The following is a 22,363-nucleotide window of genomic DNA, read 5'->3' as shown; positions in this document are numbered from 1 at the left end:
CCCTTCCAGGGATGCACTGAGCACCCCTGGCCTGGGACCATGATGCCTCCCCTAAGACACGCCCTCCTTCCCTTTTGAGATTCTTCTTGGCCCACCCCACAAGATAGGCAGCTCATCTGGTCTCATCTTCTCTCTGAAGGGCCAGGCCTGCTGGGGACCCGTGTGTGCAGCTGCTGCTTAGAGGATCTAAAGAGAGACCAGAGGCGATGAAGGGGCAAGTATAATCACCTCCTACCATGTTCCAGATCAAGCCACTTAACATATAGGCAGCGCCTACAAATATAACATAGGTGGGGTCCAGAGATAGGACAGAAACTGGCCAAGGTCACACCTAGGAGGCTAATCCACACGTACGGTAGTACCTTGCACCTGGGTACTGCAGGGGCAGCCCTTGCCTACTGTCTCCCCCTAAAGAAAAACAGAACAAACAGAAAACCCCCAAAGCCCCTTATTGTCCGAAGCCTGGGACCAGAGGCTGAGCCCTCCTTCTGTTGCCCGGCAGGGGACCCAGCTCTAGGGTAGAGCTGGGATTTGGCCGGTCTGTGGCCACCATGGGAAGCAGCCCCACGGGACAGCCTCGTGTACTCGTCCCTCGGCCTTAACCTTGCCCTATCTCAGTGAAGCACCCCGGGTCTGAGCCCCAGTTGTGAGGAGCGAGAGGAAGGTTGCACGCTTTGCTGTGACTTGCTTGGGGTGGGGGTGGGGGGTCGAGGCTGCCTCTTCTTCTTTCACACCCCGCTCCTCAGCGGCCAGGGGCCCCAGGCCTCAGCTGAGCCGTGCGCCCGGGGGGCGGGCCGAGGGCACCAGCTCCCGCCGCTCCGTCCACCTCAACAGCAGGGTCCCAGCTACCCGCATTGCCCCGGCGACCTGCACTTGCCCCTTCCCACGCCCCCCCACCCTCCGCAGCCCATTGCAGACGCTGAAGCAGGTCGCCGGCCTTGGGGTCCATGCGGAGGCCGAGGCCTTGCGGGGGATGTGGGGTGCGGAGTGGTTTACGGGTTTCGCGGGTGCGGGAGGACGTGGCCTGGGACTCAGGGGCGCCGTCCGGGCCAGGTCGGCGGAGGGTGCGAGGAGCCGCAGCGCCGGGGCTCGGGGTTCACCGAACTGCAGCAGGCGCTGGGCCCCCGCGGTCCGCCGCGCTGCCGGCCGCACCCCGCCCCCACCGCCCCGCTCCCGACGCACCGCCCGCCGCGCCCCGCCCCCGCCCGCAGTGCCCGGATGTGGGTGACGTGCGGCCGCCATCTTCCCGTCCCGGGCAGCCAGCGCCAGTCGGAGCCAGCGCGAGCCGCCGCCGCCGTCGCCGCCGCCGCCGCCGCAGCTGCCGAGTCGCCCGCCCGCCGCCCCCGCCATGTGAGTCGGCCGCCCGCGCCCGCACCGGGCCTGCCTGCACCGGCCGCCGCCCTCGGGAGCCGGTCCGGGGAGCGGCGGGGGTTCGGCCGGCGCCCCGAGGCCAGGCCGGCGCCCGTGACTGCGCGCGGGCAGCCGGAGAGCGCCGCGTCCCCGGGCTGGCCGCGCGGGCGGTGGCCGCGGGAGGGAGCGGGCCCCGCGTCCGCCCGCCCCTGGCCCCGCCGCCGCCTGTCATTTCGGGTCGACCCCGGACCTTGTCTTTGAGGTCGCTCTTAATTGACGGGCGGGGAAACTGAGGCCCGGTGGGGGAGGGGGCCTGACTCAAGGTCACGCAGCTTAGCGGCGGCGGGGCCGGACGGAGTCCAGGGCTCCCATCGGGTGGCCTTCCTCCGGCGAAGGAGAAAGGGAGGGACGGATGGATGGACAGGAGGATGGGCGGAGCCCTGGCCGCGGGGCCGGTGTCTCCAGGCCTCGGGTCTTAATCCGTCCGTGCCCCTCAGGTCGGCTACCGCTGCCACCGCCCCCCCTGCCGCCCCGGCTGGGGAGGGGGGCCCCCCTGCACCTCCTCCAAACCTCACCAGTAACAGGAGACTGCAGCAGACCCAGGCCCAGGTGGATGAGGTGAGTGCGGTGAGGGGGGGGGGGTTGTCCGAGGAAGTGGGAAGGACCCTGAGGGCTGGCAAACCGGTGGGGGGCCCACCGTGGGTTGGAGGTGATGAGTTTATGAGTTTGGGGACAAAGACATACCCTGCCCCTTCCCTGTTAAGCTTGCATTCGGAGCGGCCCTGGGGTGTTCGTCAGCCTTGATTGCCTGGGGCGGTTCAGTCCCGGCAGGTGTGGTCTGGTGATGGACAGGCTGCTTGAGGCTCAGTACATAGAGGGTGCTGCTCTGACATCCGAGATGTCTGGCTGTCAGCATGCCCCTGATGTGTGCTCCTTGCATGTCCCCAGGTGTGCTAGGCATGTTCTCTGTGTGTCCTTGGCATGTTAGCCTGGCAGCATCGGGGTGCATGTTCCCTCTGTGGGTGCATGGTTGAGGAGTGCCCTCCTTGCGGCGGCCTTGGCACACCCCCTGCCTCGTGGGCCCCTCCTCCAGGTGGTGGACATCATGAGGGTGAACGTGGACAAGGTCCTGGAGCGGGACCAGAAGCTGTCAGAGCTGGACGACCGTGCAGATGCACTCCAGGCAGGGGCCTCCCAGTTTGAAACCAGTGCAGCCAAGCTCAAGCGCAAATACTGGTGGAAAAACCTCAAGGTAAGGGTGGGGGCGCGCAGGAGGGCTGGTGTGAGAACTAACTGAGGGGTGACCAGGAGTGTCGTGGTCTGTGTCACTGACCCCCTCCCCCTCTCGCCCCCAGATGATGATCATCTTGGGAGTGATTTGCGCCATCATCCTCATCATCATCATCGGTGAGTAGGGCAGGAGTGGCTAGGGCCCTTTCTCTGGAGAGGTTTCCCCTTCTAGGTTTTGAAGGTCATTAACCTAGTTTTTACTACTCAGCAAAAAGCATATAGAGCTGCCAGTGCAGCTCTGATTCATCTAGAGCCCCAAACCTTGCTGCTGTTTAGCTTGCACTTTGCCTGGTTCTAGGCAATTTCTGTTAAGGTTTTTGGAAACAGCAAAGCTGGTGGATCCCTACTGCTCCCTTGAGGATCCTTTTTGGGCCTAAACCTAGTCTGGGAACCCTGGAATTGGGGAATGGGAGAGCAGGCAAGGGCCAGGGGCTTGAGACATGGCTAGGAAGCCAAACACCCTACTGTTTGAGAACTTGTGGGCCCAGAGAGCCTAGAGGATGAGGAGTCTGTGGCCCCAAGGCCATACCATGGAGTTGTAGAGACCTTGGAACCTACCAGTCCAGCCCCTTGCTTTCCAGATGGAGAACCTAAGGCTGAGAGGGCTGGGGGGTGGGGAGGCTGGGAGCAGGGCCAGGCCTGACACACTGCTTTCTCTCTCTTTCTCCCCCCCACCCCCCCCTTCTTCCTTCTCTTTCCCTCTCTACAGTTTACTTCAGCTCTTAAACCCCTGAGGAGCCCGCCCTGCCCAGAGAAGGGCCTCTCCCCACCTCTCCCCCCCCATCCCCAGCCGCTCCCCTCCACCTCTCAGCCATATCTTCCAGCCCCCCCTCCCCTGGATCCATGTGTGTGTGTCCCCGTGTGTGTGCCCCCCCCTGTAAATAGCCAGCTGTTATTTATACATATATAATATTATATATATTTGGTCTGTTTGTAGTTTTATTACTAGAAGATTTTTCCGGTTGTCCTTAACTCCCCTCCCTGAGGTTCCGGTCTCTTCTCTTTTCCTCTTTCCCCTTCCCTCTCTTCCTGACCAGCCCTGAATCCCTTCATTTGCATCTGCTATGCAATAGTTCCTCTTCCTCTTCCTCCTTCCCCTGGATTTAGCTGATCCCTTCCTCTCCCCCTGGCCTTCCCTATACCTCCACTCCCTACAAAACAAAAAAAACAAAAAAAAACAAAAAGCAACTGTCCAGGACTCCCGGGGTGCATCTTCTTTGCATCTTTGGGAGGCCCTGAGACTGGCCCCACTTGGTCCTAAGAATCCCAAGGTCTTCTGGGAGCTTCCAGCATGTTAATTAGCATTCATTTACATACTGACATCCCTTTTGGTTTCTCCTCTTTCGTTCCATCGTTCTTCATTCTTTCCACCCATGTTTCTTTTTTACTGAGGAGTTAGTCCCCATGGTCCTTGTATCAGTCTTTCATTTGCATGACATTACTTGCAGGTGGTGGGAGCCTGGGATTTTGGAGAGCCAGGCTCTCCTGGCCCCCAGAATTACCCCCTCCTAGCCCCTCTAGTCTGGTTTGCCTCCCTACCCCCATTTTCCAGACCTTTTGTCCCCTCCTCCCCCTCCCCCCCAGCTGGTGTGTAAGTGTCTTGGAGTTCAGTGTGTCATGATGGACCAATAGTTTGCCACTTGGAGTCTCTCCCCACATTCCTGCTCCCCAGTTTTCGTGTGGGGCACTCAACCGACATTCCCATGGGGTCTCCCTCCCTCCCTCCCATCCACCTGATCTGCCTCCTCCTCCTCCCACCAGGAGAGTTTGGGGGTGGGCCACAATCTGACTCTTTTGGGAGAGCTGGCTGCCAGTGTGTGGGGGGTCATCACTGCCTTGGGGAGGAGTGGGGCAGGGCAGAGAATCCCCCCAGTTCCTGCCTGAAATCTGGCCCTACCCTTGCTGGGGTTTGGATCGAAACTCCCCTCCCCAGTTTGGGGGGGTGTTGCTCCCATCACTGCCCAGCTCCTCTGACTGCCCCCCTGAATTCAGGGTGGGGGTACTAGTCACTGCCAATGTGTGTATGGGACTTGCTGGAAGATGGGGATTCTCGCCCCTCTCCAGGGCAGTTGAGCCCAGGGAGTTGTCTCCTCCTTAGGTGAAATGATAGAGGAAGGGTCTAACGTCTTTTTACATGGCACAATTTTAGGGGTCTGAGGGTCCAGTCCCTTAACCTGCTGGAGGGGACCCCCCCAAACTCACTCTTCCCCCCACACTCAAGGTTTCTGTGTGGAGGGGGAGCAGGGAGATCTAAGCTGTGGTGTGAAAGGGTAGGGAGAGATGCTGGGGGTGGGGGTGCTGTGTTCTAGACCCCCCATATTATCCCAGTGTCCCCTGCCCCCCCTTCCCTCCCCCCATGCCCCCAACTCTGTGACGCATCCAGATTGTGAAAATGTACAATAAATGTGTAATGAGTAACCAGCTGGTGTGTGTTCTAAGACCTTTTCTTAACCGGTGGGAAGGGTATAGGCTCTGCAGGTGAACCAGGAAAGTTGAGAAGATAATTTGGAATTGACTGAGCTTTGCTGGAGGGCCTGACCTTGGCAGAGCAAAGTGTCATTCCCAAAGTGGCCACGGGTGGGCGCCAGGCGCTGATGCGAGGAACCGTTCTTGATCCCAGTGTCAGCCTGGTGAACCCTGGGGCTTGGCCCGGGAGGCAAGCTCCTGTCTTTGTTGGATCCCTCTCCAGCCGTTGGTTTAATTCCCAGATGCTCTGCGGTCGCTCCCGTGGTCTTTTACTCCTAGGCTGAAGTAGATGGCCGACTTCCGCAAGACGTCTTTTCCCCGAGGTTCCTCTCACAGTGCCGGCATCCCGAAGGGGTTAAAAAATAGGGCACATGGGCTCGGGGACAGCCGACCGTAGGCTGGCCTGCCTAGCCCTGCACCCTGTTGCGGGATTGGTGACTCTAGACCCCGCGCTGAACTCCCGTGGCCCCCTAGCACCCCGACCCCAGGGGCTGCAGCAGCGAGCGGAGTGCTGGATGAGCTCTGGATCCCCGACTTCCCGGGCTGCGGCGTGAGGGCAGCCTACTTAGTGTTTCCCAACTGCCAGGGGTGCTTCTATAAAAGGGGCCCAGGTGATTCTCGCAGTTAGGCACGCCGTCCTCATAATAACGCCCCCATTTACCGAGGGCTCGCTCCGCTGCTCGCGGTGCTCCTTCATTTACTGAGGGTTCGCGGACGCCCTCGGGCCCGCCCTTTATCGTGTCAGGGGCCCGGGTTTAAATCTTGGCTCCATACGGACTGGAGTGTTAATCCAGACAGATTATGTAACCTCTGGAGCCGAGAGTCCTCTGTGGGGCGGAGCTGTAGTGAGACGGCCTCCGGGCTTGGTCCAGAGAACGACCCGAGGTAGCCCTCGCCATCATCATCATCATCATCATCATCGCGCGGCGCTGAGATCGGAAGACCGCTCCACCGTGGGGCCGGCCCCTTCCAGCTTCGCGGGGCTTTAGGGACCCAGGGCCGGAGACTCAGCGCGGGCGGGGTGGGCGCGCTCTGGTCACGCCCAGGACAGCTCACCCGGGTCTCGGCACAAAGCTCCCCCGACCAACGCCACCGCCGCTCACATCTGCGCCTGCGTGCGGGTCACACTCGCTGCGCCTGCGTAGACTCCGCAGTCTCTGGTAAAGAGTGTCGTCAAGGAAAATCCCCAGCTTCCAGGTAAACAAGCTGCCGCGTGAGGCCGCCGGCACGTGTCCTCTACAGCTCCGAGACCTCCCAGCCTATGAGAAACTTTGGAGGGCTGGCTGGCATTTACGTCCGGGATCCAGGCAGGTCGGAGGCCGGTGCCACAGCCAATAAGAACCTCCAAAGTGGATAGGGGCGTGACTTTCGCCCGGACTCCCAATCAACGCGGCGGGGCGGTCCCTCTCGCACGTGGAGCTGTCTCTGCGGGTGGACAGACTGACCAATGAGAAGAAGACGGCGGCGGCCCGCGCCAATGGCGGTGGGGCGGGGGCGGGGCGGCCGCACGAGGCGCAGGGCATGGGTCGGGGCCCCCGAGCCAATAAGCTTGAGGGGCGTGGCCGCTCGGCGGGTGGGCGGGCCAGGAGGAGCTGGTCCGGGAGCTGCTGTCCCGCTGGGAAGAAGCTGTGGCCTGTGCGTGCGCGCGGGGGTGAGTGCTCGCGGGTGGGCGGAGACCATCGGAGACCCGTGTGCGCTTCTCCCGAGTGGTGTGTCCTGTCCCGGACGGTGTTAATGGAGTGGGGCGGGGGGATCATGCGAATGCAAGATCGCCGCGGTGGGAGCTCGGAGGGTCATGGGGAATGGGACCAGGAGGGACGAGGGCGGGAGTCTGCGACGTCTGACAGATTCCTTGCTGCCCTAGGTGCCTGGACCCCCACCCCCTGACTGGCCCAGGGGGTCCCGGGAGGGTGGGGCTCGGAAGCTGAGACCCCTGTTCCCGGGGCGGTGCGGGGACCGGGTCCCTGAGAGTGGGTGGGGGACGTTCCAGTGCTTGGCTCTACTGTTTGGGTAGGCTCCTTAAACACTTAGAAGATTCAGGGGTTCTGAGGCTGGGAGGAGGCCCTGACAGGGCAGGTGGGAGGGTAGGAAAGGGTTGACATGGCGATTCCAGAAAGCGTGGTGATATGATGTGTGTGACCCTGAGCCGGTGGCATCACGACTCTGGATGTCTTTTTTGGGTGTAAAGGGAAGGGGTTGAGGCTCGGACCCATCCCTGGGAGTAAAGGTGGAGTAGAGACTGTTCTGAAAGAGACCAGAGGGTTGTGGGGGCTCTCTGTGCACGTGGCTTCCTGAGCCCCTGGACGCCAGGAGGCACCAACCTCTCGGTAGAGCTCTGGTCTTTGTGCAAACACCTGGCCCTGTGGCAAAGTGACCCAGATATGGTGGAAGAATGAGCAGGTGGGACCCCTAGGAAATCCCTGGGGCTGGTGGCTGCTGGGTTGATCTCAAGGACTTTGTGAGTGTGTGAAAACGGACTGAGATGACTGGGGTAGAGCATGTGGGGAGTGCAGACTTGGTGTCTGAGACCAGGCCCAGGGAGAGGATGGATCTGTGTTCCCGGCACCAAACTTAGAATCGGCTGTTTATTTGGCGATCCCCAGTGCTGGGAATCGCCGCACAGGTGCCCAAAGGGTAAGACGCCGGAATGACAAGCCATGATGAGAGCTCGGATCTGAACCCTGGGCTCCACTTTTTAGGAGCCGAGAACACCTTGTGAGGCAAATTTAGTAACTTCTGAGCCTTAGTTCTGTGGAACGGGGGTAATACCATCTCCCAGACCTGTTCTGGGGATTGAATAAGATAATATATATATGGTGCTTATCGCAACGCCTGGGTCATAGTTTAATATTTTTTGTTTTGTTTTGCTTTTAGCTAAAAAAAAAAAATGACTATAGGATCTCAAAACAACAGTGACAGAAATGCTGTGGCTGGGAACTATTTTCACATTCTCAAGTTTTTCTGCAAGTTTCGCTGACTCCCTCATTTCCCTCCTCCCTGGCCTTCTGGTCGTGAGGCACCAGCCCAAACCCTCAGTCCACCCTTTCATCCCGCTCCCAGGATCCAGGCCCCCGGCAGGGCCGCCTGCTCTGTCCCGGTTCGATTTCCTCATCCCACACCCATTCTTCTCCCTGCCCCTCCTCCCTCTCTGTGCTGCCATAGTGACAAGAGATTCCAGCTCCGAGGGGGCCTCTGGGAAGGAGCAAAGGTGCGTGTTCTCTCGCAGAGCCTGGGTCTCCAGCGTCCCCGCCCCGGCTCTTTGGGATTGGGCCAGCAGATGTGTACAGTTTCGGAGACGGGGGAAGTCAGTGCCAGGAGCAAGAACAAACCGAGGGGAGGGAGGATGCGAGTCTGGAGAAGAGAGCCTGGCTCAGGGGCGGAGGCGGGGGACCCCTTCCTCCTAATCCTCTCTCCAGGAATCCCTGGCTTTGGGACAGGACGGCTGTCTTTGGCTGGGGGAGGCGCCCAGGCTGGGTGCATGTCCTGGGCCACCCGCCAAGAGTACACGATGTTCCCAAGTCCGCTGGCCGCCGCCCTCTCGGGCTGGCCGCCTCCCAAACCGCTGCCTCTCCAGCCTCCCTGTCCCACATTCCCCGGCTGCCTTGCTCCGCCCTCTTCCTCCGCTTTGACGTCACCGCTCCCTCCCGCCCCCTCGCCTCCATTGACGGCAGCAGGGCCTGGTTACTGTGGGGACTGTGAGGCAGGACAGCCGGGGGCCTTGAGAGCCGGTGGGGGCCGCAGGAGCGCTCGACCCCTTTGTCTATGCAAAATACAGACCTGGGGTGGGGGTGGGAGAGCACGGACTGCCCTTGTCAGCGGGGATCGCGCCTAGATCCCAGAGGAGAACCGGGGGAGGAAGAAAAGCCCTGTTTCCGGAGGAGAGTGGTCTGAAAATGGAGACAAGGGACCGGGCCACCGTCTATGAGTTGGGGGGACATTTCCAAGGAGACGAGACTGAGAATCCAGGCTCCTGAATCCTTTGTTTCCTGTGTTTTCTTGCTTTGGTTCCCCCCCCCCCCCGAGTTATTTTATGACATCCCTGTGCCCCAGCTTTTTTCCACAGAGCCCTCCCCCCGCCCCCCCCCGCCCCCCTCCGCGGGGAACACCATTGTTTAGGAAAGCTTAGGCCACGTGACAGGGAGGGAGTGTACCCACAGCTGATTATGTCAGCCTCAGCTTGGGGGCCTCTGCGCTGGCCACATTAACGGGGAGCCCCGAGAGGAACTACTCACAGCGGTCTTGGATGGAGGGGTCTGTGTCACTGCAGTACCCCCCCCCCAGCTCAGCCTGGCACTGTATTTCCCCAAGTTAGGACTCAGTGTTCTGCTCCCCTCCCCTTTATAAAAAGCATAGTTTCCAGCACCTTCTCCATCGCTGAGGCTCCTTCCCCTCCCTTATCTATCCTTGTTAACTACAAAATCACCGTATTGATTGATTACCCACGGTGTGTCAGGTTCTGTCCTGGGGACTGGGGAATGCAGTGAGGTGACAGACGAGGTCCTCCGCTCTCTTTCGTCTCAGGGCTGGGGATCTGACGCCCTTGCCACCCGACCTGTGTCTCGCCAGGGTCCCAGTCGGTCTCTTCCCTCAGCCACCCCCTTTGTTCCCCCTGTAGCCCTGGCTTCCTGGCCCCCACTTTTGGGGCGCCCCTAACTGTGGGCGGCTGCATCTTCAGGAGCGCAGCGGCGCTAGTCACCACGTAGGCTTCCCGGAGACCTTTTCTTTGATTGGGTACAGAAGCACCTGGCATTGTTTCCCTTTACAGCCCTTTCTGGCCCTGGCTGCCTCTTCTGTTGTTTGTATCCTCCCCTGCACTCCTCCCCCTGTCACGCGGGGACCCTCAATTGCCATCCTCCTGGCCGTCCACAGGGTTTGAAGTGTCAGAGGAAGGGGCTGGATAAAATGGCTTTATTGTGATGATAGGGCTGGAACCCTATCATCACAATAAAGATGAGAGGAACCCAGGAGAAGCCAGGCTGGGTTTCTGTGTGCCCCCGTCCTCCCAGGGACCAGCCATCTCATCCAGCCTGGCCCCCCACCCCCAAGGGTCTGCATTCCTCTCCCCCACCTCTGGCAAGGCCAAGGTGTCCTGTTCTGTAGGGCCGGACGGTCCAGGAAGTAGACCTCTCTTAAGCACCAACCGTGGCCCAGACATTTTCCCCGAAGAAGGGCAGCTTATCGCCCATCCCCGCCCTCCCATTATCCACTGTGCAACCGTCCTGCGCCCGCTGGCTGCGTGGTGGTGTCTGGGGCCCTTCAGCCCAGCGCCAGCACCCAGGTCCACGTGCGCCCGTGTGTGTGACACAGCCCTGACCTCAGTAGGGGGCAGGAGCCAATCAGGCGCCGGGACGGGATCCCCAGCCAATCGGGGGCGGGGCCTGCGGCTCCGCCGGCAGGAGGCCAATGAGGGGCAGTGTCTGGCATTATGCAACCCGCCTCCTGGCCCCGCGAAGCTTCCACTCGGCTGAGCGCTGCAACGGCGGCGGGCAGGCGACGGGAGGGCGCTCGCGCGGCCAGGTAGGCATCTCCAGGGCCACCCGGGGACCGGTCTCCCGCTCCAAGTCGGACTTCCAGCCCGAGGCGCTGCTTTCGGCCCTGGCGCTCGGACGGCACACGGGTAATCCGCCTCCCTTGCCGCTGTCCACTCCCTCTCGGCCGTCGGGAACAGAGATGTTGCTCGCAGCCCTGCAGCGGCTGTCCGCACTCCTGATCCGCTTACCTTACCTCCAGCCCGGACCTCTCTTCGCAGCTAGCCCGGCCCCACGCCCGACCCTCGGCAGGCATGTCCCCGCCTCCTTTCTTGTCACTCGGGGGTGCCTGGTTTTGCCCCGACCCCAGGACCCCTCCGTGCTTTCCGCGCTCCCCGCACTCCCCCCTCCAATCCCTGGCCCCGCGCCGGCCGTGATGTAAGCCTGGTTCAGGCTGGAACATCCCGTTCCCGGCGCTAGTTCCTGCTGTTGGCCACAGCCTTCCTTTTTCTCCTGGCGCTCAGAAAATGCTCCGGGGGTTGGGGGTGTGGTTGGACGAGGAGCAGGGTTAGAACTCTGCGCTGCCGGCCGCGTGTCCCTTGCTCGCAGCTGAGTGTGTCCGCTTCGGATGGGGGTGGGGTGGGATCTAGAAAAGTAGAGGACCGAGGAGAGAGGATTCCCGAGTCCCTGACAATGGCAGGTGCCGGCTCGGCACTTGGGAGGCGGGAGAGGGGGCCGGGGCCGGAGAAGGACAGGCTGTGTCGTCTTGACCAGAATGACTGGGATCCAGGCGACCGCCAGGTTGGGGAGCTTTTGCGCGGAGGGCGGTGGCGGTTGTGTTATACCCTGGGGAGCAAGGCCAGCCCCTGGAAACCCGATGGGCGGCCCTTCTTCGTGTGGCCTCCGGGCCCTCCGGGGCCTGAGGGTGTATTAGAGGTGGGCGACCCGCGGCCGCGCCCGCCCGTGTGGGAGTGGGTCGATTCCCGGCTCCGTCGGGAAATGGGGGAGGGGTCGCCCCTCCCGGCCTCCTGTGGTCCCTCCAGCAACCGCTGAGCTCAGCTGCTGACGTCGGTTTCCCTGGCGACCGCGGCGGCGGAAGCGCGTGGTGGGGCCGCGCATGTCCGCGCGCATGTGCAGCGGGGGTGGCACCGCCCCCGGATAAAATTAGCCCGAAGGCCTAAATATAGGCGGCGACAGGCATGCCCCCTGCTCCGAGGCCTCGGCAGTCCCGCAGTCCCCGGCGAAGTGGGGGCCTGATGGGAATTTGGGGACTGGTCGACTACTCAGTCTCTGTTTTCCCCGGGCCACGCTGGCAGGGGACATGGAGGAAGGCCCGGGAGAGGCCCCTTCCTTCCCGCAGTCCCTCTACCGGGATAGGACACAGAACTTGCCCAGGCTCCCTGTCGGAAGCCTGGGTCTTAGGGGTGTGGGGTCAGACAGGGGAGGTCTGAGTGAAGCCGGCAGGTGCTGTGAAGTTAACAGCGCATCTTTCTCCAAGCCCTCCTCCTCTGATCTGCCTGTCCAGGTGCTGCCCGTGATCGAACTTCTCAATCCTCAGAGGCTTGGATCTCCCTCCCTCCCCCAGCCAGGCCGGCCGGCCCCCTCGTGCGCTCGTGGTGGCCTCTCCGCCTTCCGTGTTTTCCTCCTGCCCTCCCCATGGCTCAGACATGAGTGGCCCCCTAGAAGGGGCTGATGGGGGAGGGGACCCCGGGCCGGGGGAATCCTTTTGCCCGGGAGGGGCCCCATCCCCTGGGCCTCCGCAGCACCGGTCTTGCCCTGGTCCCAGCCTGGCTGATGACACGGATGCCAACAGCAATGGTTCCAGCGGTAATGAATCCAATGGGCCTGAGTCCCGGGGGGCATCTCAGCGGAGCTCACACAGCTCCTCGTCTGGCAACGGCAAGGACTCGGCCCTGCTGGAGACCACTGAGAGCAGCAAGAGGTGTGTATGGGTGTGTGTTGCCGGGTCCCGGAGTCATCTTAGGAGCGGGCTGAGCTAGAGGACAGGCCCGAGCTGTCGGCCACTTGCTCACCTTGGGCCTGCTGCTTCTCCCCAGCACAAACTCTCAGAGTCCGTCCCCGCCCAGCAGTTCCATTGCCTACAGCCTCCTGAGCGCCAGCTCCGAGCAGGACAACCCATCTACCAGCGGCTGCAGGTTCGTGGGGTTGAGGGCCAGAGGAGAAGCCTGGCCATGGTGGTGGGGGGTTGCCTAGGCCACCATCTGGGGCTCATGGCTCTACCCCCTCCCTCCCCGTGGACTCTGCAGCAGTGAACAGTCAGCCCGGGCGAGGACCCAGAAGGAACTCATGACGGCTCTGCGGGAGCTCAAGCTTCGGCTGCCCCCCGAGCGCCGGGGCAAGGGCCGCTCTGGGACGCTGGCCACGCTCCAGTACGCTCTGGCCTGTGTGAAGCAGGTGCAGGGTGAGTGGCGCTTCTGGGGACGGCAGGCCCTGGGCTGCGGTTGGGAGCGGGGCGGTCTGCTCATGAAATCCCGCGCGGCGTTCACCCTGCAGCCAACCAGGAGTACTACCAGCAGTGGAGCCTGGAGGAGGGCGAGCCCTGCGCCATGGACATGTCCACCTACACGCTGGAGGAGCTGGAGCACATCACGTCGGAGTACACGCTGCGCAATCAGGTCAGCCGCAGCCGCGCCTCCCCGGCCTGGCCACCCCCGCCCCCCACGCGCGCGGCTCCTAAATCGACTTTTGTCCCCGCTTCCCTGCCTAGGACACCTTCTCCGTGGCGGTCTCCTTCCTGACAGGCCGCATCGTCTACATTTCGGAGCAGGCGGGGGTCTTGCTGCGCTGTAAACGGGACGTGTTCCGGGGGGCCCGCTTCTCGGAGCTGCTGGCGCCCCAGGATGTGGGCGTCTTCTATGGTTCCACGGCCCCGTCTCGCCTGCCCACCTGGGGTGCTGGGACCTCGGCAGGTGAGGTCCCCGAGTGCTGGCAGGGGAGGGACGAGGGACCCGAGCTTCTCCTCGCTGCGTTCTTCTTGGCCCCGGGTGAGGTGGGGGGGCTCTTCCTAGTGCTTTTCTGGTCTGTTCCAGGTTCAGGCGCCAAAGACTTCACCCAAGAGAAGTCTGTCTTCTGCCGCATCAGGTGGGTGGGGGAGGTGGGAGCCGCCCCCCTCCCACCTTCTGCTCCCCTGCTGCTTTGGTGTGTGGGTCGTGACCTTGAAGTGAAGGGTGGGGGGCTCTCTACTGAGTCACTAATGCTTCTTTCTCTCCCTTGCTAGAGGAGGCCCTGACCGGGACTCAGGGCCTCGGTACCAGCCATTCCGCCTCACGCCCTATGTGACCAAGATCCGGGTGTCGGATGGAGCCCCAGCACAGCCGTGCTGCCTGCTCATCGCAGAACGCATCCACTCGGGTTACGAAGGTGTGGAGGCCACGGGCCTGGCCTGGTAGGAGGGAAGGAGGAAGGGTGACTTCTCTAGGCTCTGGGAGAGGCAGGACGTGAGTCTGGGAGGCGTATCTCAGCTCTTGAGAATTTTGGAACTGAGAGGGTAGGTAAGGATGAAGGTTTGAGGGGCGCCTGGGTGGCTCAGTCTGTTAAGCGTGTGCCTTTGGCTCAGGTCATGATCCCAGGGTCCTGGGATGGAGCCCCACATGGGGCTCCTTGCTCACAGGGAGCCTGCTTCTCCCTCTCCTGCGCCCCCTGCTTGTGCTCTCTGCCCTACAAATAAAATCTTGAAAAGGAAAAAAAAAGGATGAAGGTTTGACCCTGTTTTTAGACAGAGCATTGGATAAGTACCCTGAGCTAGGAGCATGGAAAGGAAACCGCTTTGGTTCTCAGTTTCACTCTTGGTGTGGGGTAAGAGAATGGTCTACACCATCTCTGTAGGCTAGACGGCCCTGGGCAGAGCCGTGGGGAGGATTACCAGCCAGCTTGGGCTCAAGGCAGCCCGGGGGACAGAGAAGCTGGACCATTCTGGATAAAACCCAATGGCCACTCTCCCTGTGCCTCAGCTCCCCGGATCCCCCCAGACAAGAGGATCTTCACCACTCGGCATACACCCAGCTGCCTCTTCCAGGACGTGGATGAAAGGTGAGCTCAGGACCTGGAGGAAAATGGGATGGCCGGGCCCAAGGCCACGGCCTCTCTGATGCCACTCCCCCTTTCAGGGCCGCCCCGCTGCTGGGCTACCTCCCCCAGGACCTCCTGGGGGCCCCAGTGCTCCTGTTCTTGCATCCTGAGGACCGACCCCTCATGCTGGCCATCCACAAGAAGAGTGAGTCTCTTTTTTCCCCGCTCTGCCTTCTCGGCCGTCTGCAGCCTTCTCGTGGTTCTATCCCTCGGGGCCTCAGTCCCTCGGATCTCCTGGGAGTGGCCCTCTGCTTTGCCCTTGTCTCCCTCCTGCTGACCCTCCCCTCGTTGCCCACACTCCTTCAGTCCTGCAGTTGGCCGGCCAGCCCTTTGACCACTCCCCGATCCGCTTCTGCGCCCGGAACGGAGAGTATGTCACCATGGACACCAGCTGGGCCGGCTTCGTGCACCCCTGGAGCCGCAAGGTGGCCTTTGTCTTGGGCCGCCACAAAGTACGCACGTAAGTGGGCCCTGCCCCAGAGCTGGCTTCGTGCGTGGGGTCTGTGCGGGCTAGGGCAGGTCTCAGCTTCCCTCACCCACCCTTCAGGGCACCCCTGAACGAGGACGTGTTCACGCCGCCGGCCCCCAGCCCGGCTCTGTCTCTGGACTCCGACATCCAGGAGCTCTCGGAGCAGATCCACCGGCTGCTGTTACAGGTGACTGTGGAGGGGAGGGGTGGGGCGGTGAAGCGGGTGGGGAGCGGGGCTGAGACCTCTAACCTTTCCTCCTCCCGCCTCAGCCCGTGCACAGCCCCAGTCCCACGGGGCTCTGTGGAGTGGGCCCCGTCGCTTCCCCGGGCCCTCTCCTCAGCCCTGGCTCCTCCAGTGACAGCAATGGGGGAGACGCCGAGGGACCTGGGCCTCCTGCGCCAGTGAGTGTCCGTGTTCCACTCCCCCCCCACCCTGCCTGATGTCCCCCGGGTGCTGCCAGAGTCAGGGTGGGCAGGTCCGGAGGGGCTCAGCCCCATTCCTCTGCTTTTTCCTTCCCCTCCCGCTCTCACCGGGCATCCACGCCTGCCCGCTGGTACCTCTTGGTGCGCTGTGCCCCGCCCTGACACTGGCCGCACGCCCCCAGCGCTGGCCTGCTCTGTCCCGCAGGTGACGTTCCAGCAGATCTGTAAGGACGTGCACCTGGTGAAGCACCAGGGACAGCAGCTTTTCATTGAGTCCCGAGCTCGGCCTCCGGCCCGGCCCCGCCTCCCTGGTCAGTGGTTGAGGGTGTGGGTAAGGACTGAGACCTGGGGGTCCCCTGACTTTCGCCCCAACCCAGAGGAGCTCGTCTCTCCCTTTTCTCTCCTTGGTCCAGCTACAGGCACATTCAAGGCCAAGACTCTTTCCTGCCAGTCGCCAGACCCGGAGCTGGAAATGGTCCCTGCTCCCCTCCAGGCCCCACTCGCCCTGACCCCTGAGGAGGCTGAGAGGAAAGATGCGTCCACTTGTTCCTACCAGCAGATCAACTGCCTGGACAGCATCCTCCGGTAAGGCCGCCCTGGGACCTGCTCCTGCTTGGGCCCCGCCCCCTATCTCCCCCCCACCCCCCAGCCCAGGCCTTGCCCTCATGTGGTCTGGTCCCCCGCCAGGTACCTGGAGAGCTGCAACATCCCCAGCACGACCAAGCGGAAGTGTGCCTCCTCGTCGTCCTGTACTGCCTCCTCAGCCTCGGACGACGACAAGCAGAGGACAGGCCCAGTCCCTTTGGGGGCCAAGAAAGGTGGAGACCTGGCGCGTGTCCTGCCCCGGCTGCTCCGTCCTGGCCCCCTGGCCCCGTGTCTCTGCACTTCTGCCTTCGGGGGCCCCCACCTTACTCTGCCCTGTCCCCCTCCCAGCCTTCAGAGTTGCAGACCTCCCCCTCCTGTCAGTCCCCCGGCCCCATTTCCTCCGAGGGCCTCCTGGTCGTAACCGGCACCGTCTCTCTGCGCAGATCCGGCACCGGCAGTGCTGTCCGGGGAGGGGGCCGGCCCACAGAAGGAGCCCGTGGTAGGAGGCGCCCTGAGCCCGCTCGCCCTGGCCAATAAGGCAGAGAGCGTGGTGTCTGTCACCAGCCAGTGTAGCTTCAGCTCCACCATCGTCCATGTGGGAGACAAGAAGCCCCCGGAGTCGGGTATGGGCGTGGAGACAGGGTTCCACTTGGTGGCTTGGCCAGAGCTCCCTCCTACCTGCCTGTTCCTTCCCCGTCTGGCCCCTAACGGAGAGAAGGAGCCCCCGGCCTAGCTCGGGGCCACTGCCTCTTGCCGTCTGTCCCCGCCAGCCTTTGCTGCTTTGTTCTTTCCCAGTCTCCTGTCAGTTTGCACGCACAGCCTGGGGTAGGTGCCGGCCCCAGAGTGTCTGAGGGCTAGGACTGTTGAAAACCCCCGAAGGGGCTTTGGACCTGGTCCCGGAGCATGTGTGAGGGGAGAGCGAGGGGTGAGCTTCTCTTCCGAGGAGAGTCCTAGGGCGTCATCCTAGGGTGCTGTCACTGGAGGGGACTCAGTATCCTTTCTCACCCGGGGGACCGCTTTGCACGGAGAAGAGGGTCCAGAACCAGTGCTCAGCGGGGAGGTCAGGGATGCACCCCAGGCCCGGGCTTGGCCGTGGGGCAGAGGCCAGGGGTTGGCTGGGCTGCTGGAGGGGGAGGGTACAGAGTGGCTGTGGGGATCCCCGAGGTGATTCCAATGACCTTTCCCCCCTGTGTCTCCTTTTGCAGACATCATCATGATGGAGGACCTGCCTGGCCTGGCTCCAGGCCCAGCCCCCAGCCCAGCCCCCAGCCCCACGGTAGCCCCTGACCCTGCCCCCGACGCCTACCGCCCGGTGGGGCTGACCAAGGCCGTGCTGTCCCTGCACACACAGAAGGAGGAGCAGGCCTTCCTCAGCCGCTTCCGAGACCTCAGCCGACTGCGGACGCTCGATGGCTCCTCCCCGGCCCCCCTGGCCCCTGGCGAGCGAGGTTAGCCACCCAGGACGTCCCTAAACCTTGTCGTCTGCCCAGTCCAGGACCAGACTGTCGGGGGTGTGGGTGGCGCAGAGGGGTCTTGAGGGAGAGGTTCCTGCTCCGGGAACCCAGGCTGGGGTGGCCTCCCCGACCAGGGCCGTGCGTAGGGACAGGCCCCTGGCTGTCTTCACACTGGGCGGGGGTTCCGGCGGCAGCCTGGGGGAGTGGCACTGAGACAGGCAGGCCTCAGCGCTCTGCTCCGGGGAAGCTGCTTGGAGCCCAGCTCGGGGCAGGGGCACGAGTACGGCCGCATCCAACCGAGGTGTCACCGTTTAAGAGACCCGTGTAGACTCCTGGCCGGACAGGGGCTGGGCGAGCCAGGCCAGTTCCCGCCGGGGCCGGGGGGCTTCGGGGGCAGGGTGTCAGCCCTCCAGGTGCCTGAGAGAGGCTCCCTGCAGGCGGACGCAGGACTCGGGACTGGGCTCTCCCGCCCACCTCATCGCTCGAGCTAGGCCGAGCGCGGCCTCGACTGGCAGGAGGAGCGCCCAGGCTGGCGTTGCTGTGGGAGTTTGGCGGAGGGACCGGAGCCGCCTGCCCCCGCGTCCACGGACCCACCCTGCTTCCTCCCATCGGCCACCGGCCCTCCGCCTTCCGTGCGCCCCCAGCTCCGCCCCACTTGTAACTTTTTCCCGTCCTGGCTCCTTTTGCAATAAACCCCCCATGGCCCTGCCTCCTGTGATTCTTCCCTGAAGGTCTCCTCTCCTCCCCAGAGGCCCCTCTTGATCTGGGGGGCCCAGAGGCCGAGCTCTGTCCGGGGCCTTCCCCTGCCCTCTTCCTGCTCAGAATGGCAGGGTGAGGGGGCAGGGACGCTCACCCCCAGATCGAGGCCCTCACTAACCCTGGTCTCTCCCCACAGGCTGCCACCATGGCCCCGCACCCCACGGTCGCCGACACCACTGCCGCTCCAAAGCCAAGCGCTCCCGCCACCACCAGACCCCCCGGGCCGAAGCCCCCTGTTATGGCTCCCACCCACCGCCTGTGTCACCCTCGGCCCCCTGGCCCCCCCCACCAGCCACTGCTCCCTTCCCAGCTATGGTCCAGTCTTACCCTCTCCCAGTGTTCTCCACTCGAGGAGGCCCCCAGCCTCTCCCGTCTGCCCCCACAGCTGGGCCCCCTGCAGCTTTCCCTGCCCCGCTGGTGACGCCCATGGTAGCCTTGGTGCTCCCTAACTACCTGTTCCCCACTCCATCCAGCTATCCCTATGGGGTAGCCCAGACCCCCGCCGCCGAAGGGCCTCCCACCCCAGCCTCCCACTCCCCTTCTCCGTCCCTGCCCCCACCACCCCCCAGCCCTCCTCGCGGGCCGGACTCTCCGCTGTTCAACTCCCGCTGCAGCTCCCCGCTCCAGCTGAATCTGCTACAGCTTGAGGAGCCCCCGCGTGTCGAAGGGGGCGCTGTTGCAGGGGGCCCTGGGAATAGTGCTGGGCCCCCGCCCTCCGGCGAGGAGGCCACTGAGCCAGAGGCCAGACTGGTGAGCACTGACCACCCCCCCCACCGCATCCTCTTACCAGGCCCCACACAGCCCCCCTTCCCCTGCTCCTCTTCCTCCTCGGGCCCCTCCCTGTCCCCAGCCTGTCTGGTGCCTCGGTCTCCAGCAGATGGTGTCACAGGGTGGGAGACCCCAGCTGAATTTCTGAATGAGGCAGAAACCTGGCGCCTCATCTGTCGAGTGGGGACGGTCCTGTCTGTCTGACAGGTGGCGAGGACATCCCTGTAACTTCTGAGAGCGCATCAGCCTCCTGGAAAGGGCCCGGTGTCGTGCCCCTTGTCTTCGGCAGCTGTCTCCTCTCTGCTCCCGGCCCACGCTGTCCCGGAGGGGGGACAGAGAGCGCTGGGGTTGGGTGTGTCCCCCCAGCCAGTGGAAGGAGTGGCGGGAAGCCTGGGTGTCGATCCCTTAATTGCGTCCTGTTCCCTTCCCTGCCCCCTCCCCCAGGTGGAGGTGACCGAGTTCTCCAACCAGGACGCGCTGTCCGGCTCCAGTGACCTGCTGGAGCTGCTGCTGCAGGACTCCCGCTCCGGCACGGGCTCCGCCGCCTCCGGCTCCCTGGGCTCCGCCTTGGGCTCCGGCTCGGGCTCGGGCTCCCAAGAGGGAGGCAGCACCTCGGCCAGCATCACACGTGAGTGCCCCCCCCCGCCCCCCAAACACCTCCGCCCCAGGGCAGGACAGGGACAGGGGTGTTGGGAGGCCAGGCCCCCCCTTCGCTGAGCAGTCTGGGCCCCTGGGCTGCAGACGTGGCCTTGAGGGAGGGCTTGGGAGGCCCTGGGTGGGGGCACTGGCCTGATTCTGGTGGCTGGGCACCCCCCCCACTGCCCCCCGCTTCACAGGCAGTAGTCAGAGCAGCCACACGAGCAAGTACTTCGGCAGCATCGACTCTTCTGAGGCCGAAGCCGGGGCTGCCCAGGCCAGGGCTGAGCCCGGGGACCAGGTCATTAAGTATGTGCTTCAGGATCCCATCTGGCTGCTCATGGCCAACGCTGACCAGCACGTCATGATGACCTACCAGGTGCCCTCCAGGTGAGGAGGTTCAGAGCCCCCCCCCCCCCGCAGAGCCGTGCTGGTCCACCCGCACTTCCCCTGGAACTTGGGGTTTTCTTTTCCAGGGCTGGCTCTGCCTGCCCCCGCCCACCCTCTCCCCTGCCCCCCCCCCGGAGACCTACGTCAGTTCCAGGGGCGGGAATAAGCTTTCCTGGGCTCAGAAGTCTCAAACCCCCAAAGCCCCTGTTGAAAAGAGGAGCAGGAGGCTGTGGGTGGGGAGAAGGGCAGCCTCCTGGGCTCTGGCCCCGGCTCCCGCTCCCAGCCCCTGCTGGAACCCCTTCCCTGGGCAGGGACGTGGCCTCTGTGCTGAAGCAGGACCGGGAGCGGCTCCGGGCCATGCAGAAGCAGCAGCCTCGGTTCTCAGAGGACCAGCGCAGGGAACTGGGTGCCGTGCACTCCTGGGTCCGGAAGGGTCAGCTGCCTCGGGCCCTCGATGTGATGGTAAGAGGCGACTGGGCCAGGAGGGAGAAGGGAAGATTAAGGCTGGGGCCGATCCCCTCCTTGGGTGGTTAATTCTGAAGGAGGTTCATTGCGTTGTCTGCTGCTGGGTTGGATAGCGTTTAACCACACAAGTCGTTATAGGCCTTGTCTGGGCCAATCCTAGGCCGAGCGACCTTGCGACTGTCTCCTAGTGGGTCTAGGTACGGGGTACAGTACACTTTCCTATCTCGTTGGCCCGCGGGCATCTGTGTGGACGAGTGTTTCTTTGGGAGGACACTTTGGGAAGTACTCCTGGGCTGGGGGGGACAGGGGAGAGCTGGGGTGGCAGGTCAGCTGGGAGCACCTCGCCCGACTCATGCCCTTTCTCCCTCCAAGGCCTGTGTGGATTGTGGCAGTAGCACCCAAGACCCTCACCACTCGGATGACCCCCTCTTCTCGGAACTGGATGGACTGGGACTGGAGCCTATGGAGGAGGGCGGAGGCGAGGGTGGGGGTGGGGGTGGGGAGGGCGAGGGCGGAGAAGAGGCCCAGGCTGGAGCTGGGGCCAGGGTCTCCAGCTCTCAGGACCTGGCCATGGAGGAGGAGGAACAAGGTGAGAGCTCATCCAGTCCAGCCTTACCTGCCACAGAAAATGGCACCAGCTAGACCACGTTTGGGGGCCCCTGCGGCAGTGCATGAGAAGCTTCCTTCTCCCGTGTTCCACCTCTCAGAACTCCGATGTGGCTGGACCGACCAATAGGAAACTGCCCCAGCTTCTCCCTCTTAGGGGGCGGGACCCCCCTCAGCAGCCCACGATCCAGGGGCTGCCTCCGGCTTCTGGGGGTACAGAGTGGGGGATTCGTCAGCCCAGCCCAGAGAAGCCTCATCTCCCAGCTCTGGGGAGGAGCCCTTCCTTCCGCTGGACGAGGATGCTGACGCGCTGCTCAAGTGGTCTCCGAGTCCGGTCCCTGCGGGTTGGGGCTGCACTCACTCACTGGCGGAGACCGCCCTCTCCCCACCTCCTCCCTAAAGGGGACAGGGAGGGCCCAAGCAGGACCCAGCGGTCCGAACCCCTAGCTGCTCCAGGGTGGGGGTGGTTGGTGGACCATGGAGTCCCTGGTGCTGCCCCTCAGGTGGGACCCAGGTGTTCTCAGCTGTACCCTCTACCGATGGCATTTGTGTTTTTGATATTGTGTCTGTTGTTATTTTTTAATACAAAGAGGAAAAAGAAAACAGGACTTTGTGGAATGAAATGTGGGGGTTGGGGGCAGCGAGCTCGTTGTGGGGAGGTGTGGCCCCCCCCTGCCAGGGAGGCTGTAGTGAGCGTGAGCGACCCCTCCCCTGGCGCCCCCCAGGCCTCTGCTCCGCACACTCTGTCCGGCGGAGGGGCCTTGTCGAGCCTGGAAGATGCCTACCTAACTGCGACCCTGTGCTGCCCCCCACCCCGCCCCGTCACCTTGCGTCAGCTGGGTGTGTCGCGGGAAGGGGGTGGCAGCTGGTGCGCCCGCCCAGCCTGTGGGGGCCCCGAAGCAGGTGAGGGTGTTTAGCTGCTCGGTCACCCTGTCACCACGCAGAAGGCCAGTCCAAGGGGGCGGCGGGACTTGAGGTCACGTACACATCCACGCTCGAGTCGGGCCCCCGAGATGTGGGAGACGGGAGGGGCGGAGCGTTAAGCCACCGGCTCGGGACCTGGAAAAGGAGGGGAAACCCTTGGAACCCACGTCACGGAGGACCCGCGGCGACCGCCGTCCTGCGGGTCTCACCTACCGACTCCC

At 63.4% G+C, this 22,363-nt stretch overlaps 2 protein-coding genes across 5 annotated transcripts; both read left to right on the top strand.

Annotated features, from left to right (window-relative positions):
- The first annotated feature begins 1,214 nt into the window (after positions 1 to 1,214).
- Positions 1,215 to 5,061, top strand: VAMP2 (vesicle associated membrane protein 2). The gene is made up of 5 exons (XM_080825798.1): positions 1,215 to 1,350; positions 1,848 to 1,968; positions 2,444 to 2,602; positions 2,706 to 2,757; positions 3,350 to 5,061. Coding segments are annotated over exons 1-5 (351 nt in total). The 5' UTR covers positions 1,215 to 1,348; the 3' UTR covers positions 3,367 to 5,061.
- Positions 5,062 to 6,660: 1,599 nt separating this feature from the next.
- Positions 6,661 to 21,808, top strand: PER1 (period circadian regulator 1). Of its 4 annotated transcripts, none has more exons than XM_080825694.1 (24): positions 6,661 to 6,757; positions 12,100 to 12,516; positions 12,632 to 12,730; positions 12,842 to 12,996; positions 13,089 to 13,210; positions 13,303 to 13,504; positions 13,625 to 13,676; positions 13,813 to 13,955; positions 14,546 to 14,624; positions 14,702 to 14,808; positions 14,970 to 15,123; positions 15,211 to 15,319; positions 15,403 to 15,534; positions 15,761 to 15,866; positions 15,969 to 16,140; positions 16,243 to 16,373; positions 16,584 to 16,763; positions 17,346 to 17,588; positions 18,032 to 18,226; positions 18,490 to 19,103; positions 19,566 to 19,749; positions 19,958 to 20,147; positions 20,459 to 20,609; positions 20,985 to 21,808. In XM_080825694.1, the coding sequence occupies exons 2-24, from the start codon at positions 12,242 to 12,244 to the stop codon at positions 21,252 to 21,254; spliced, it is 4,065 nt and encodes a 1,354-aa protein (XP_080681820.1). In that variant the 5' UTR covers positions 6,661 to 6,757; positions 12,100 to 12,241; the 3' UTR covers positions 21,255 to 21,808. The 4 variants fall into 4 exon arrangements, with proteins under 4 accessions (XP_080681820.1, XP_080681819.1, XP_080681821.1 ...); XM_080825693.1 differs by lacking the exon at positions 6,661 to 6,757 and adding an exon at positions 10,588 to 10,723; XM_080825695.1 differs by lacking the exons at positions 6,661 to 6,757; positions 18,032 to 18,226 and adding an exon at positions 10,588 to 10,723 and having other exon boundaries at positions 20,985 to 21,807.
- The last annotated feature ends 555 nt before the right edge of the window (positions 21,809 to 22,363 follow it).

This window comes from Martes martes, assembly GCF_963455335.1.
Source record: "Martes martes genome assembly, chromosome: 16".
Classification (NCBI taxonomy): Eukaryota; Metazoa; Chordata; class Mammalia; order Carnivora; family Mustelidae; genus Martes; species Martes martes.
The sequence above is the reverse complement of the archived record's forward strand: the minus strand, read 5'-3'. Positions and strand labels throughout refer to the sequence as shown.

Bases quoted from the DNA above. Each gene is read 5' to 3' on its own strand.
- VAMP2 (XM_080825798.1), top strand. The intron at 1,969-2,443 runs GTGAGTGCGGTG...CCCCTCCTCCAG, and splicing joins CCCAGGCCCAGGTGGATGAG to GTGGTGGACATCATGAGGGT. The intron at 2,603-2,705 runs GTAAGGGTGGGG...TCTCGCCCCCAG, and splicing joins ACTGGTGGAAAAACCTCAAG to ATGATGATCATCTTGGGAGT.
- PER1 (XM_080825694.1), top strand. From the start codon at position 12,242: ATGAGTGGCCCCCTAGAAGGGGCTGATGGGGGAGGGGACCCCGGGCCG. The intron at 12,731-12,841 runs GTTCGTGGGGTT...TGGACTCTGCAG, and splicing joins CCATCTACCAGCGGCTGCAG to CAGTGAACAGTCAGCCCGGG. The intron at 13,505-13,624 runs GTGAGGTCCCCG...GGTCTGTTCCAG, and splicing joins GGGTGCTGGGACCTCGGCAG to GTTCAGGCGCCAAAGACTTC.